This window comes from Puntigrus tetrazona, chromosome 17 (genome assembly GCF_018831695.1).
Source record: "Puntigrus tetrazona isolate hp1 chromosome 17, ASM1883169v1, whole genome shotgun sequence".
Classification (NCBI taxonomy): domain Eukaryota; kingdom Metazoa; phylum Chordata; class Actinopteri; order Cypriniformes; family Cyprinidae; genus Puntigrus; species Puntigrus tetrazona.
In genome coordinates this window covers 2,004,884-2,019,780 of record NC_056715.1, presented here as the reverse complement: position 1 = coordinate 2,019,780, position 14,897 = coordinate 2,004,884, and the positions used below count along the sequence as shown (strand labels likewise).

Here is a 14,897-nt window from a genome sequence, read left to right as displayed (position 1 = left end):
TGGTTAACGGTGTTTGTAATTATTGAGCAAGATGGTTATTAATTAGCCGCTTTTATTTTTAACGATTTAACCCCACAAGTGGCGCTTACGCGAATAATATATCGCGAGAGCGCACTGTTTGCAACTATACGGTTAAAGTCTCGCGATACTTTCACAGAACGAAGGTTACCGTCTTTCGTCTACCCCGCTCAATAATGCGTGAACCCGAATAAAATAACGGGGAGAGTGGAAACCTTTAAGTCTGTGGAAGATTTTAATGCATGTCTTCAACAGTACGAGGAAGACACGAACACAAAGTTTATCGTTTTGAAGAATGATCGTGTATTTGGCAAAAATGGTACGTTAAAAAAATATATCATATCTGAAACTTTAGATGTTTTAATATATTTTAATAACGTGCCGTTATTACTACTACTAATACTCAAGTTAGTGATCTCACCTAACCTATCCCTAGATATTTCCTGACGCAAAACGCATGCTTATAACAACGTACTAATATCTAGAAATGTGCATCTTGATAACTGATTCATTTTTGAGCGTTTTAGCAACCACCTAGCAACGCCCTAGCAACCATCGGCAACTATTCACTATACATCTTCATATACAAATACATTCTTCTGTATTTTTTTTTTTTTCTTTTTAGATCTGACTGTGGAAAAACATCTACAATGGGAAGTAAAGATTGTCCCTTTTAATGACATGCCTTTTAAGATAATTGGGAAAATATATATATATATATATATATATATATATATATATATATATATATATATATATATATATATATATATGTCACCAAGGAAGAGATAAACATGCCGAGGCCAAACAAAGACGTCAGGAGAGGAAAGTAAGAGCTTCACACACATGTCCTATCATATTTGCATATGACCTTTTATAGTTAAAATGGCTTTTGTTGTGTGTGTACTCTGTTTCAGGCACTAGGTGACGGAGATTCATGCCTCGAAACAAGACGCTTAGTGCAGCAAACCAAAAAAATGGGTTGTCCTGCGACCATAAATGTGGTTCATATTGTAAAGATTCCTGAGTATAAAGTAAGACCCTTACGACATTCTGTCAGATCAGTAGTATTTGTGACAAAAACTCTGTTTCATCTGCACTTGGATATAAATAGTTTGAAATTAATGTTGTGCGATTGTCTAATATATTAACACTATTGAGCATCAAGCAATACAGTTTATTTCTTCCTTGTAAAATCAGACATTTTTTCCTAGCAAGTCTCATTCGACCGTCTTGTCGTTGTCTTGCAAATGTCAGACATATCTGTAAACTGTAAGAGTATTTTTGTGGTTTTGGTGGCCGGATAACTGAAGATAATACATATCAAGTCATCAGCTGTTAGAGAAACACTAAGAAATGTTTGGCCAGTTTCTCAGATATTAAAGAGCATTAAAACCACCCAATTTTTAAAAAAGCTATGTGCCTTAGGATTGATCTGTTATGACAGCCTAATGTGACATAAAACTAATACTTTTCATTCAGCAAGGGTGTATTATATTTCTCAAAAGTGACAGCAAAGACATTTTTTAAGGCTACAAAATATACCTATTTCAAATAAATGTTGCTCTATTAAATTTCCTGTTCCTCAAAGAATCCTGCAACTGTCTTTAAAATGGATGATAATCAAAAAATGTTTATTGAGAAGCAAACTACCATGTTAGACTGAATTATAAACTTTTGAACAGTACTGTTTTCTGCCTGCACCTGCAGGAATCAAGAGACAAAATTGTCACCTGATTGAATCAGCATAAAATGACATTCAAAACCAGCTTTGTTTCAGTACTATGATGTATTTTAAAGTGAAAAGGGTGCACAAAGAACCGGATTAGTGATGTCTGTCTAAAAAGGGATGCTGTATCAGAAATGCACATGTATTAATGACTCCATCACGAAAAGACCAGAACTAAAGTCAGTTTGGATTTCATGTCGGCTTTCTCTGGACGTTGATTGATGTTTCATGTTGCAGAAATGTTTTTATCGCATTCAGAACTCTTTAAAACGATTAATTGACAGGTTGTACGTTGTAGGGAAGTTCCTCTCGTGAGGAAGAGGATGGTAGTGTGGTGAAGATGCTGCCGTGCGTGCAGACGCCGCGGCAGAGCAGGCTTATGTTACTGTATGGACAACACATGTGCTTCCTGGAAGAAACCCGTCGAGCTGGCAGGTGTGTCGGTGGTGCATTTAATATTATTTCGTGCGCAATAATCCAGAAATTTCACTAAAACATAAAATGAGAACGTTTTTACTTGCCTTACAGAAATTCACTGCCGCTTTTCTTTCTGTGGGTGAGGACCTTTGTTGGAGCGTTTGTCACTCAGACAGAGACTAAAGAGGACATCGCAGAAGCCTTGAAGGTGTTTCAGAAGTGGAATTCGGACTGGAATCGGTCACTCTTCAAAGTGGACTTGGGACAGCGGCATTGGGATTCGGCATGACAAATGTAACAGATGTATCTGATTTCAGATCACCAGTTTTCCCTTAAAGTGCCCCTATTATGAAAATGGCCTTTCGTTACGGTGTGTAACACAGCTCTAAGTGAATGATAACATCCTGAAACGTTTTAAATCTAAAAGTGCACCGTGTATAAAGTTACCATCTCAAAAGAAACAGTCAACTCTGAATCATTTGAAATGAGTCATTTTTAAAATGAATCCAACGCTATTTCATGCAGATGGACGCAATATCAACCTTTCGTAACCCATAATAGGGGCAAAACCTTAAATATTTACCTTTTCATCATTTTCTGACCTAAATGTATCACTTTTAGTGATTTAAAATATATATGAGTTCCTCAAAGTGAAATGGGCCACAGAAGCAAGAGCGATTAATATTATTTCATGTTATATTAATTTCATAATATTATTTTAGTTCTTGATTTTAGAGATGTTGAAGGCCATTAAATCTGTATGCTAAATTAATGATTTATGTTAACCTCTCCTTGTAGTCTTTCAACCCATTACTAAATAGCTGCTCCAAAATGTTCTAACATCAGATTTCTTGTCTTTATAGGCTCTAAAGTGCTCCTCTGTGATGTTCATCCTGAGAAGGCATGGATGGAGTAGACAAGAAAAAGGACAACGGTATGGCATCTCAGAAAGAGGTTCTTAATCTTCTACAGGCCATTGCAGATTCTCGGACGAATGAGGAGTTGGAGAACAAGAGCGTTTTCCTTCAACAACAGTCCAATGAGAAGCTGAGAACGTTGGTGAGCATTTGGCTTGATCTTGCAAAGGTGAGCATTTTTTCTTGTTGTCGGTTCTGTTATTAATCAGTAATGATGAGAGTGTAAAAACAAGTGTGATGCAAGATATGCTCTTCTATTTCCTTAACTAGAAGTGGGTGAATGTGTTCGGAAACGAGTACCTGAATGTGGCCGCTTTTAAAAATAAAGGTGTTGAAAGACAAAAGGATGTTCTGAAGCATGTACACCTCAAGGGACAGCAAAACTGCAGCCTCAACAAAACGCTAGTAGCCACTGTGAGAGACTTCCTGCCGAGATCTTACGAAAAGTAAGTACTGGCATCAGTCATTTTTAACCCCTAACTTAGATAAAGAAATAAAATAAAACAATTTGCTGAATGAAATGGAAGTCTTTTAGTTTTTTATGGATAGTGACCGTTTTTTTGTGTGTGATTATCCAAAAAAAACATCATAAACAGAAGAAAAAGTATATTTTACCTATTAATAGAAAGACACACACACACACACATACACAGTACACACACACACACACATATATATATATATATATATATATATATATATATATATATATATATATATATAATATACACACACACTCTCACACATGCGTGAGTTTGTGTATACACGTATGTTTTGTTTTGTGAAAAAATATTTGTGTGTGTGTATATATATAATGTGTGTGTACATAAAGGTAACTAGTATAATAATATTATAAGGTTTAATATATCACTTATACATTGTAGAATATTAGTATAATGTATTGATACTATATTAGGAATAATACGACCTAGATATGTTTTTGGTGAGATTCATTTGATGATTTGAGAGCTGACAATAAACGGAATTAACTAAAAAAAAAACGTATTTTCCATATACAGGTATGTTGAATTGAATATGAAAAGCTCAAATGGCTCACATAAATGTAGTGGAAATGAGCCTTTTTATGTAAGAGGCAGACCAAGAATTATCACATCATGAAAAGGCACCGAGAATCACTGCTTTACTGCGTGAGTGACATAACATCTGCTGGTGAGAACGTCTTCATTTTTCAGAGTCAGACTTCCAAGGAAAAACATCAGTTGAACTTTGGAAAAGACGACGAGATGCCTTCGTGTACATGCATGGACTGGCGGAGTCATCTTTTACCTCAGTTCCTGGTTGGAGCTGGGAGAATCTGAGCGCTGTGTACAGGAACAACCCTCTCTTCACGTTTGACGAGGTTTGCCTGGGACAATGTGGTATACTTCCTTTGATCCGTTGATCCTCAATGTCCAAACCTTCGGATCTGTTAGAAGAGAGTTTTTGAAGAAGAGATCGTATGTGGAATAGTTGATGAGAGCGATCCTAGTACATTTTTGTATCACTTCCCTTAATCATGAGAGAGATGCTGCGCCTCCAGTTACCAGAGAGATGTCCGTAATTAATCAAAATTAATTATTAATATACTCTCCTTCCTCACAGATCAAAAGAGACCATCCTCAGTACTGAGCGAGAGAGAGAGCACTCCTCTGCTCTGGCCATTTGATAATACCTAGAATATCAAAAATCATCCTGGCGCAGATCTAAAGAAGAAAAAAGAAGTGTGGCATCTCGTTAAACTCTGGAACAATCTCCTAATTTCGGGAAGCATTGACATGCCAGTTTACAGAATGGGACGCATCTTTTCGATTCAATAACCGATCTTTTATTATTCGGATCTGTTAGAAGATATAAGGCGACACACTCACCACGAGGACATCCTTGAACTTTCCTGTTCGCCACCATCCAAGAAAATGTGTTAAGCATCCACCAGACACCCAGAGACACTTCCAGTCCCCAAAAGATGCTCCGTATGTGGAATAGTTGATGAGGGCAACCCCTACAAGTGACTTCCTACAGCTACATTTTTAAGGTATCACTTCCCTTAATCATGATTTGTGGTTTTAGTCATTTATGTCATTAAAATGCAATTCTTATGAAGGGAATGTAATTCTGCTGTAATTACTACTTACAGCGGATACAAATAATTGTAATTAATCAAAATTAATTATTAATATACATTTCTTTTAGTTAATTTGCTGCAATAGTATAAAATGCAATTAATTCTTGTGATACAACACTGAATTTTCAGCATCATTACTCTAGTGTTCAGTTCATACATATACTGATTTGCTGCAAGAAGCATTTCTTATCATCGATGTCAAAAACAGGTGTGCTGCTTTACATTCTGAAATATTTAGTATGCTTTGATGAATATAAATCATACAAATGAATAAACCCTTACTGCGTAATTGCACTTTTTCTGTGAAGACATAAGTTAGAGTTACGAGGAAAATAATTGTACACGTATCAACCACAAGTGAGTGTTTTTAATCAGAATATTACTCACAATTCACCGGGATTCAACTGTTGAACACGAAGACGTCTGTGGTTTGTGGTTGGAAAGAAACGCTCGGCTGTGGTCGATGCACACCTCTATAAAAACAGCTTCACTTGCTTCTGAGGAGCCCATCTGAACCGCGATTCTGAAAGCTTTGTCTTCACATCGGTTAGAGACCTTCTGCTAAGATGCTCCGCAACATCTTGCTTGTCGGCTTTCTTGTAAGCGCAGGTAAAATAATCACCAATTCGGTTCTAAAATGACTTTTGTAGGGATAATAATTTGTCTTTTGATTGTAATATATTCATTTAAACTTTTTTTTTTATTCATTATTGTCAATTTATTTGTAGTCTGTGCAGCTCATTGGGAAATTCGTGAGGTGGACTCCGCTGAGGACCAAGATGAAGGGATCTCGGTAAGCAAATATCTGTTTAATAAGACTGGGGGAAAAACATTACACTCGTTTGCATTTCATTAACAGGGGATCGATACTAAACGAGCAGCGCAGTTTGTTGCATTGTCTCTTTTGAGTCAGCGCAGAGGGATTTGGAGACTACTGCTTTATTGTCACACGATTCGTGTTTGTTTCATATTGTGATGTTTTTCAGGCTGACGTCACGCCCAAGCAGCAAATCGGCGTTTGCAGTATTTGCAAAAGTGTCATGAAGGCGGTGAAAAAGAAACTCTCTGCTAATGCTGATGCGGTGGGTATCATGTTTAATTATCGAACTGACCGTGCATCTCGCAACAACTTTGACCAAATTCAACATTTTTATTTGATATATTCCATTTTCTGCCGTCTCTGTTTGTGGTTACTGATTTCTGGACACCCTGTCAATGATTAGATATACATATATCATTTTAGGTTAAAAAAAATTATAAATTTAGTGCAATACTGCCATTTTTTTGGTAGTGACCAAATTCAACATTTCCCTCAGGAGGAAGTCAAAACCAAGCTGAACAACACCTGTGAAAAAATGAAGTTGCTGAGCGGCCCATGCAAGAAATTAGTTAAGAAGTATCTGCACTCTATAGTTGATGAGCTGATGACGGATGACGGGCCAAAGACCATCTGTACTAAAATTCATGTCTGCAAGTACGTGCACGGAAATACCCATGCCAAAAAAATGGCATGTCCCCCCACAGTAATATGGTGCTAATATGATTAAAGGATTGTTTTTTTTCCTTCCAGGCCAAAACTACCACTAAAGGAGTTCATTTTTATGCGTGATCGATTGGCGATTGACGATGACGATTTTGAATGATCAGTGGTTGTTTTGAAAGCATTACGGTAATAAAATATACGAATAAAGCAATCAATTCTGTGTTTTCTTTTTTATTATTGTTTAAGACTTAAGCTAAATCCAAAGGCAGAATAAAACCGCATTCAAATATTCATGTTCTCGACGGCAGCAGAAAATCAAATAATAATAATTTTTCCCTGTTGCTTCGTCAGCGAGGTCTAAATAAAAAAAAAAAAACAGTTTCCACCAATGACTGGAGGTGTTTTAGATAAGAGCATTAAAATGTATATGATTACATCTGAAGCGAATACGATTTGCATATAGTTGCTGTTAAATGTTGGGTTCTTGTGGCTAAGCACGAGACTTCTGTCACATCTAGGACAGGGCTCTTATCACGGTAGTGTGCTATCACACCACGTACTGTGCCATGTCCGATTTGATGATGGCGTTTCTGAATGGCATCTTAAAAAGCTTGACTTGTTTGACCAATACATAAAATTTCACACTTTTATGCAGCCCTATAAATTCAGCCACTTGGTAAACTTATTAAACGAAACGTACAATATCACAAAAGATTTCTAGATTAAATAATTGTTGATTTTAAATGGTCTATTCATCAAAAACCCTGGAAGAAATGTTTCTTGAGCAGCGGTTCAGCATATTAGAGTGATTTCTGAAGGATTGTGTGACACCGAAGACCGCAGAAATCGCATAAATAAATGACGTTTTAAAATAAAAATACTAATAATATTTCGCGATGTTTATAAATGTAACAAATGCAGCCTTTGCATTTGAAAAGCTTTTAAACGATGTCCAATTTTGGTGATGTCAGTGGCGGAAGATCAAGTTCTTTCCATTTAAAGCGTGGTTGTAGTTTGGGCCAAACAACCAGCTCAGCCTTTAAACTTGCTCTCTGGGCGCTAAACGAGAAAAGGCTAAATGTTAAAAAGCCAGATGAAGCAAAACGGCCACACCAGACCACCGCAGAGATTCAGGAGGAGAGCTAGGCATGAGATAAGTAGGACTGGTAACCTGCATGGCACCGTCTAATGAGGTCACGAGGCTCTCTGACATGAATGTGGCTATTTAGACCAACGGTTCCCGCATTAACACTCATCATCAGTCATTTACTTTCAGCACACCCACCCCTCAACACATCCTCTCTAACACTTCTCTTATAAAACAATAGACTTCTCATGTGGCAAACGGACACCTTAAATGAACAATTTATTTAGTCAAGGCTATTGCTAGAGCCATATTGTTGCATCAATGCTATTAAAATAATCACTATTGATCTACAGAGCCACTGACATTTTCCTTTATGTTTTCATTATACTTTATTTCTGATCTTTAGCTTACATAATTAAGTTAACATAATATTGCTCTTTTATATTACATTTTTATATATCGTGATGCATGCTTGATTTTGTGATGGTGTTGTAATTTTTTTTAACAATAATGTTTTTTATTTGATATATTCCATTTTCTGCTGTCTCTGTTTGTGGTTACTGATTTCTGGACACCCTGTCAATGATTAGATATACATATATAATGTTAGGTAAAAAAAATAAATAATTTAGTGCAATACTGGCATTTTTTGGTAGTGATTTTTGCTCATTATTTATATTTTGAACAATAATTACCAATAGTTACTGGTTTCTGGACACCGCGAAAATATAAGCTCCGGTCAGTAGGATTCACTATCGCTTCAAATGCAAAAGGCTATAAAGATCTGAAGACAAAATTGAACACAACCACACAAACCATTTCCTCCCTTGTCACATCTTTCTCACACTGACTGATGTTCAGATATCTGGTACTATCAGAGCATCTTTGCCTTTTTTAAAATGTGGTCATGAGACGGCAGAAGCTTATTGCGAATCTCTTTTTTATTGTAGGCCAAGTATGAGAGATAAGAAAACTAATTCAATAAAACGGCCTCCTGCCGTGCATTTGTTGTGTGGAGGGGTTTGTGTTTTAGCATATGTTTGCAGGTCGTCAAACGTGGCTGCTGTGGCGGAGGTGTGAAAACAGCCTACGGATCAGAAGATGCGTGGGTGCTGGTAAAGATGATGAAAATTAACACAAACTCATCATTCATTTGCAATTAGTCATTTAGCAGACTTTTATCCAAAGCCACTTGCAAAAGAGGACAATGGAAGCAATCAAAATTATCGTCTCAGTTGGCTCAAGTACACATAGCAAGTTTTTTTTTTATTATATAATAAATAAAAATAATACACGGAGTAGAAAAGCTAGTGTCTGTTTTTGCATGCGATTTCACAACAATATGCAAAAACACTTATACTCAACTAACATGATTAAGTATACGATCGTGGCCAAAAATATTGGCACCCTTGGTAAATATGATCGAAGAAAGCTGTGAAAATGAATCCGCATTGTTGATCCTTATTTAATAAACTCGCAAAAATCTAACCTTTCATTGGAGAAACAGAATCAGAAACAACTTTATTGCACATACGAGGAATTTGTTTTACGGTGCAACACGACAACAAGACAAGACAGGTAATAAAAAGAATTGTATACAATATACAAAATATAAAAGGTGCAAAAATACAATATATACTATAAACATTCAAGTGTAAGAAGGGATTATGTTTGTGCAGTGTTATGTGCAAATCTGCATGTTAAATAAATAAGTGTTCTCAAGTGTTCATGACATGGACTGCCTCGGGGAAGAAACTGTTCCTTAACAGAATAACAGTTGACAGAATCCTCAGGTCAGGTCAGAGGTCATTGAGTCATTTTTTGTGTTGTTTTTGAGGTTTGTGATGCCATGTGTCTAAACAAGCTGTCCAGGACCCCGAGCAGAAATACAGGTCCACAACATAAAAAATAAAGCAGTACATCTCATTGTACGCATGGCGCAATTTTTAACCCTGCGTTCACCAAACCTGATAAAAAGCTAGTTTTTTTGTTTCATCTGACCATAGAAGCCAGTCCCATCTGAAGTTCCAGTCTGATAACTGAATATGCTGGAGTTTGTTTGATAGGTCAATTATGTCCAATGTGTATTTTAGAAAAATACTGATTTTATAATGATATTTCCCCCCATTTTAAATTCTTATTATCCAGTGAAAGGTCAGATTTTTTTGTACATTTTTAAAATAAAAGATCAAAAGGATTAACAATGCAGATTAATTTTCATTTTCTTTGATCGTACATATATATATATATATATATATATATATATATATATATATATATATATATATATATATATATATATATATATATATATATACACAGGTTGGACAATTAAACTGAAATTTAGTGTTGGAGGTTTCAAGGTTATATTTGACAATCGTTATTTAAGATTCATTGCAGAGTTTGAAGGTTTAATAAGCACAGTTTTGCTTAAAATATTGCAATGCACATTAAATTATGGCTGACATATCCGAATTTAAAAGACAACAAATTGGCGATACACGTACCGTATGTATTTAAAACATTAACCTCATAACATTATATAATATAAATGTATATATATTCTAAATGTTCTAAATGATATATCATTTATCTAAATGTATACACGTATAATGTCATTATTCACACTGGCTGCGTTCACACAGCAGCAGAATACGGTCGTCAGTCCTGTTAATACGGTTACTGTCACACACGTTCGGTTTTTAACTTCAAGTGACGGAGAAATGAGCCGCGTGATTCAAATGCTCCGCTCTCCACCCAAATTTGAAAGCTGCTGTCGGTTAATAAAGGTTTGTCGAAAGAACTCGCAGCTGGATCGGATACTTGTCGAGTCAGAAAGTGATTAGACTTTCATTTTTAAGGATGCCGCCATATTTGACTATATACTACTTCGGGCGTTGTCGCTATGGTTACTGGTGTAAGGAGCGAAATAAAAACCTGTAATGCAATAAGACTAATCTGAGAAGGGATATCCAAAGGAACGAAAGGACTTCAAAAAGAGAGTAAACAACACCCGTTTTTGACCATCTCTCCCTGTTGCTCACCCTCTTCACCTCTGCTCTTCCTGCTTCCCCTCCTTCTGCCCAAAAGACTTGGCTTAAAGTTCATTTCACTTTCATGTTTGGTCTCATTTGAAAGGTCTCAGTGCGATTGGTAAATTGGTCTCAATTTCACAGTAATCACTTATATTATGGAAAAGATTAAGAACTTGGTAGAACTGTGTTCTGTGGAAAAGGGGTGTGTCTTCCTTTTGGGTCTCTGAAAGTGTTCCAAACCAAAAGGTTTTTACAACAAAATTTGGGATCTCTTTGTCTCTAAGACGAGGTATAATGACCTTTTCTGTTTGTTTTATTTTTGTACTGCTGATCAGTTGTGCAAATGTTTATGAATTTAACCAATTGGAAACCATTCTTGCCTGGCAAAATAAACGTTAATCTTATAGTATTGTCTGAAATAACTTTTCTAGTAGGTTAGTGACTTGCAATGGATGGAGCCGGGGGCACGTTTTTGAGATCTTGACTTCTGGCCACCAAACTGGCTTAGCGTGCTATTGCTTAGGGAACGCTTAAAAAGTTACTCTTTTTGAGTCTATCGAGGAGATGGCTGCATTAAGGTAAGCGATCTACGGGGTAGCCTCTGACTAAGACCTGGACTAGCCCAGATGTGTCGTGAGTCTGTTCTGGCCAAACGAGGTCTCTAAGCGACCCAGACTCCTAACGAACGATAAGTCGAAACTAGGAAGTATTATAGTTAATTAACGATCCAAATTTAATCACAACTAGAGGGATCAGCAGTTACATTTAAATATAATATAACGAAAATCAAGAAAGATTGGAGTCGGATAAAATTATGTGAAGGGTCAAAATTAAAATTGGAAAAGCAAAAGATTAGAAATTGCCTTTCTATTTTAGAACATTTATTATATAAACCATAACTTAACCTTTGTTTAGCTTTGTAGTTTAATGAATAGTTGATGGATTTCAGTAGTAGCCTATTGTTTAGTTTAAAGAGTTTAGTTCATATATCTTTGGGCGGGGAGCAAACTGTCTCGCCCTTTTGAGAAATAATGTCACATGTATATTTTCATCAAGGTCTTTTAAACAGATGACAGTTTAAGAAATAGAAATGAGAACATGTGGTAAGCTGTGAAAACCATTAAACACCATGCAACACTCAAATTAAGGAAGTACCCTTTTCTCAAGAGTCAAGGCCAGCAAAAAAGAGTGATTAATAACGATTTATCGTTCATCTCAAATAGTCAGCTAGAGAAGGCTTTGTTATTTGTATCACACGTACAGGAAGATGTAAAAAATGTGCTATGTGTCATGTTCATGCTCATCTCACTTCACAATGCCTGTGGTTTCTGCTTGAAGACAGCAGTGCTTTATAAAACGAGACACCAAAGATCTTCAGCAAACGAGCAGAAGGTTTTCTGCCTCATTGTGTTCAGACTCTTTTGCCAAACAAGATGCCGCGGAGCATCATCCTGATCAGCCTGCTGATTTCCTCAGGTAAACTTAGCACAAATCAGTTGGTTATCTTTATCCATATATTAGTCTATACTTTGCGTCTCTAGCTAAAGAACGTTCTCTGCATAGAACGATTTGGACAAGCTTATGTCTATGATGTGCAATGCGGCTCACTCTATAACCAGCTTGAATGTGCCCAACATATACACTGTTTATCTAAACTCGTGCAATATATTCAATTACTATGCTCTATATTCATCATGCATTTTCTTCAGTTTGTGCTTCTCTTCACTGGGAAATGCCCAAAGAAGTGTCTACTGGAAATGAACCTGAAGGAGGCTCTGTGAGTTGTTCTCAACCTAATTTATTGCGACCCCCCTTTTGCATTCACTTGTAAAATAATATAGTAAACTGGTGATCAAAATGTATGTTTAATATAGAATTTTCTTTGACTTTTGAAGATTGCATGCATTTCTCTTATTTATTTTTCTTTTCAGTCATTTTTTAATGTTTCTACGCTTTCCTTCACTGCGTAAACTTTCATGATAACTTAGCTTAATGGTTATTTTACACATATATCACAATTCACAAACTGTTATTTGGAAAACGACACGACCTGTTTGCATGACAATGGTAGAATTTATAACTGCCTATTTAATTGGCCAAACGACCACAATATTATTATCTTCAGCTGATTAATCCCACTGGCTGATGTCTTTAGAGGTCAGATATCTGCCATGCACTAAAATGTAACTTAAAGATCGAGATTGCAATGGTTTTCAAACAGCTCATCACGGTCACTCTGAAATGGTAGATTCTACTGTATATGCAATATACATAAACTAATGACTCCAATATGCTGGCTTGTGTTTTAATAGGGTGAAATACAAACGGAACAACTCCCCGGACTGTGCTGGGCTTGCAAGTGGGCAATGAAGAAGATGAAAAAACAGATCTCCAATGGAGCAACTCCGGTTGGTATTTTTTTGAAAAACAATTAATTAATGTGAGCGGCTTAATGTTAGCTTCTGGTTACCTTCTTGCAGGAAGACATTAAAAATAAATTGGGGGTGGTCTGTGATGAGATCGGCTTCCTAAAGTCACTGTGTAGGAAGTTTGTGAACAAGTACACAGACACTCTGGTCGAAGAACTTTCCACCACTGATGACGCCCGAACCATCTGTATTAACATAACTGTTTGCAAGAAATAGACATGGAGTTAATGGCCTTTAAGATTCCTATTTAATCAACTGCATGATGCTTTTTTGTGTGTTTGTTTGTTTGTTTGTTTCTGAGGGGCTTTTCCACGTTGGCCTTAACCACAGGCTGGTGTCATTCTAAACCGAGTTTTTAACCTTGGATAAAGAGGATTCGCTGTTTAAAAGCAGGTTTTAGCGCCATTTTAATCTGGGGTTATTAAACTCCGGAGCAGGACTAGCACAGCTTTTTCAGTGCTAACCTCACCGAGGTGCAAAATGTCTGTATGCGGTAAATATTTTGATTAGGCGCTTAGCAACAGCCGCGGACAGTCACGGAAACACCGCTCCTTGTAGAAACAGTAGTTTCAGCTTTCCGGAGGGAAAAATGTCTAGTAATGACTGTAATAGGGATTGTTTCATTTTGGAATCTGAAAAGTCCTTTCAGGGAAAAAAACCCAAACTTGTAGCCTATACTCAACAATATATTCGACGCGCAATGATTGAGCTGTTAGGTAAACAGATCCCGTGAAGCGTTTGTCCATTGACACGACTCCTCAAATATTAAATAAAAACGTTAACCCAGGTTTAGAATGACCCTGCCTTAAAGTGACAGCTCACCCAAAAATGAAATTAGGCCTACTGTTATTATTTAGTCACCTGTATGGTGTTACTCATACAAGCTGAGTAAATGATGACAGCATTTTCATTTTGGGACAAATGAAATAGCTAAACTGTACAATTAGCTGTTTCCAGTGTGAAAACCCCTCAAGTGTTTGCTTTAGCTGGAAAAAAGCGGTGAATTTCTGCACTTGAGCTTAGCTTATTTTTTTTGTTCTTTTTTCATGTACACTCACTTTTGCTATTTTTTTTATGCATTCATTTTGAAAATAAAATGTGTGAAACCAGCGTTGTTGCATGGCGTGATACTTTCACAAACAATTAAATTAGTATTTTATTTTCTTGCTCTATCAGCACTGTACATCACACTTTAATAACGCGCATTTTAAACTCGTGCTTTTTGCAAATAATCAGCAATAAAACAATTTGCAAAAAGGCTGATTAGAATAAAATGGGTTTTTTTGTCACAAGTCAACGAATATTGTCCATACAAATAATTACAAACGCACACGTGCACATTTTAACAGCAAACGTGACGGTATTTTTACGGACAGATATTTTAAAGCATGTGTCTATCAAGACAATTTTATGACAGAGGAACTTCAGACGTTACAGGACTTCACTTTCTGCAATGCATACAAAAACACATTCCCTTTTCACAAAGATAAAATAGGTTACTTGTCAAAAACTGAATTACATATGTGTAGCCTACTAGCAATTTCTTTTGATTTTGATAGCAATCGTACGTTTGTCAGTAAACCTGTTACAGGGAAGGTACCCTTATACATCCTGCGTTTATCACTGCAACCTTTCAATATCAGCTCACATTTTTGAATAA

General features: G+C 36.4%; 2 protein-coding genes across 3 annotated transcripts; both read left to right on the top strand.

Annotated features, from left to right (window-relative positions):
* The first annotated feature begins 4,918 nt into the window (after positions 1-4,918).
* On the top strand, positions 4,919-6,897 carry LOC122361620 (antimicrobial peptide NK-lysin-like). 2 transcript variants are annotated; one of them, XM_043262428.1, is made up of 6 exons: positions 4,919-5,113; positions 5,623-5,812; positions 5,932-5,996; positions 6,190-6,285; positions 6,520-6,677; positions 6,774-6,897. In XM_043262428.1, the coding sequence occupies exons 2-6, from the start codon at positions 5,770-5,772 to the stop codon at positions 6,844-6,846; spliced, it is 435 nt and encodes a 144-aa protein (XP_043118363.1). In that variant the 5' UTR covers positions 4,919-5,113; positions 5,623-5,769; the 3' UTR covers positions 6,847-6,897. The 2 variants fall into 2 exon arrangements, with proteins under 2 accessions (XP_043118363.1, XP_043118362.1); XM_043262427.1 differs by having other exon boundaries at positions 4,919-5,812.
* A 5,110-nt stretch (positions 6,898-12,007) lies between these two features.
* Positions 12,008-14,347, top strand: LOC122361583 (antimicrobial peptide NK-lysin-like). Its single transcript, XM_043262389.1, has 4 exons — positions 12,008-12,284; positions 12,518-12,585; positions 13,121-13,216; positions 13,289-14,347. The coding sequence occupies exons 1-4, from the start codon at positions 12,242-12,244 to the stop codon at positions 13,451-13,453; spliced, it is 372 nt and encodes a 123-aa protein (XP_043118324.1). The 5' UTR covers positions 12,008-12,241; the 3' UTR covers positions 13,454-14,347.
* The last annotated feature ends 550 nt before the right edge of the window (positions 14,348-14,897 follow it).

Bases quoted from the DNA above. Each gene is read 5' to 3' on its own strand.
- LOC122361583 (XM_043262389.1), top strand. From the start codon at position 12,242: ATGCCGCGGAGCATCATCCTGATCAGCCTGCTGATTTCCTCAG. The intron at 12,586-13,120 runs GTGAGTTGTTCT...GTGTTTTAATAG, and splicing joins ATGAACCTGAAGGAGGCTCT to GGTGAAATACAAACGGAACA. The intron at 13,217-13,288 runs GTTGGTATTTTT...ACCTTCTTGCAG, and splicing joins TCTCCAATGGAGCAACTCCG to GAAGACATTAAAAATAAATT.
- LOC122361620 (XM_043262428.1), top strand. From the start codon at position 5,770: ATGCTCCGCAACATCTTGCTTGTCGGCTTTCTTGTAAGCGCAG. The intron at 5,813-5,931 runs GTAAAATAATCA...ATTTATTTGTAG, and splicing joins CGGCTTTCTTGTAAGCGCAG to TCTGTGCAGCTCATTGGGAA. The intron at 6,678-6,773 runs GTACGTGCACGG...TTTTCCTTCCAG, and splicing joins ACTAAAATTCATGTCTGCAA to GCCAAAACTACCACTAAAGG.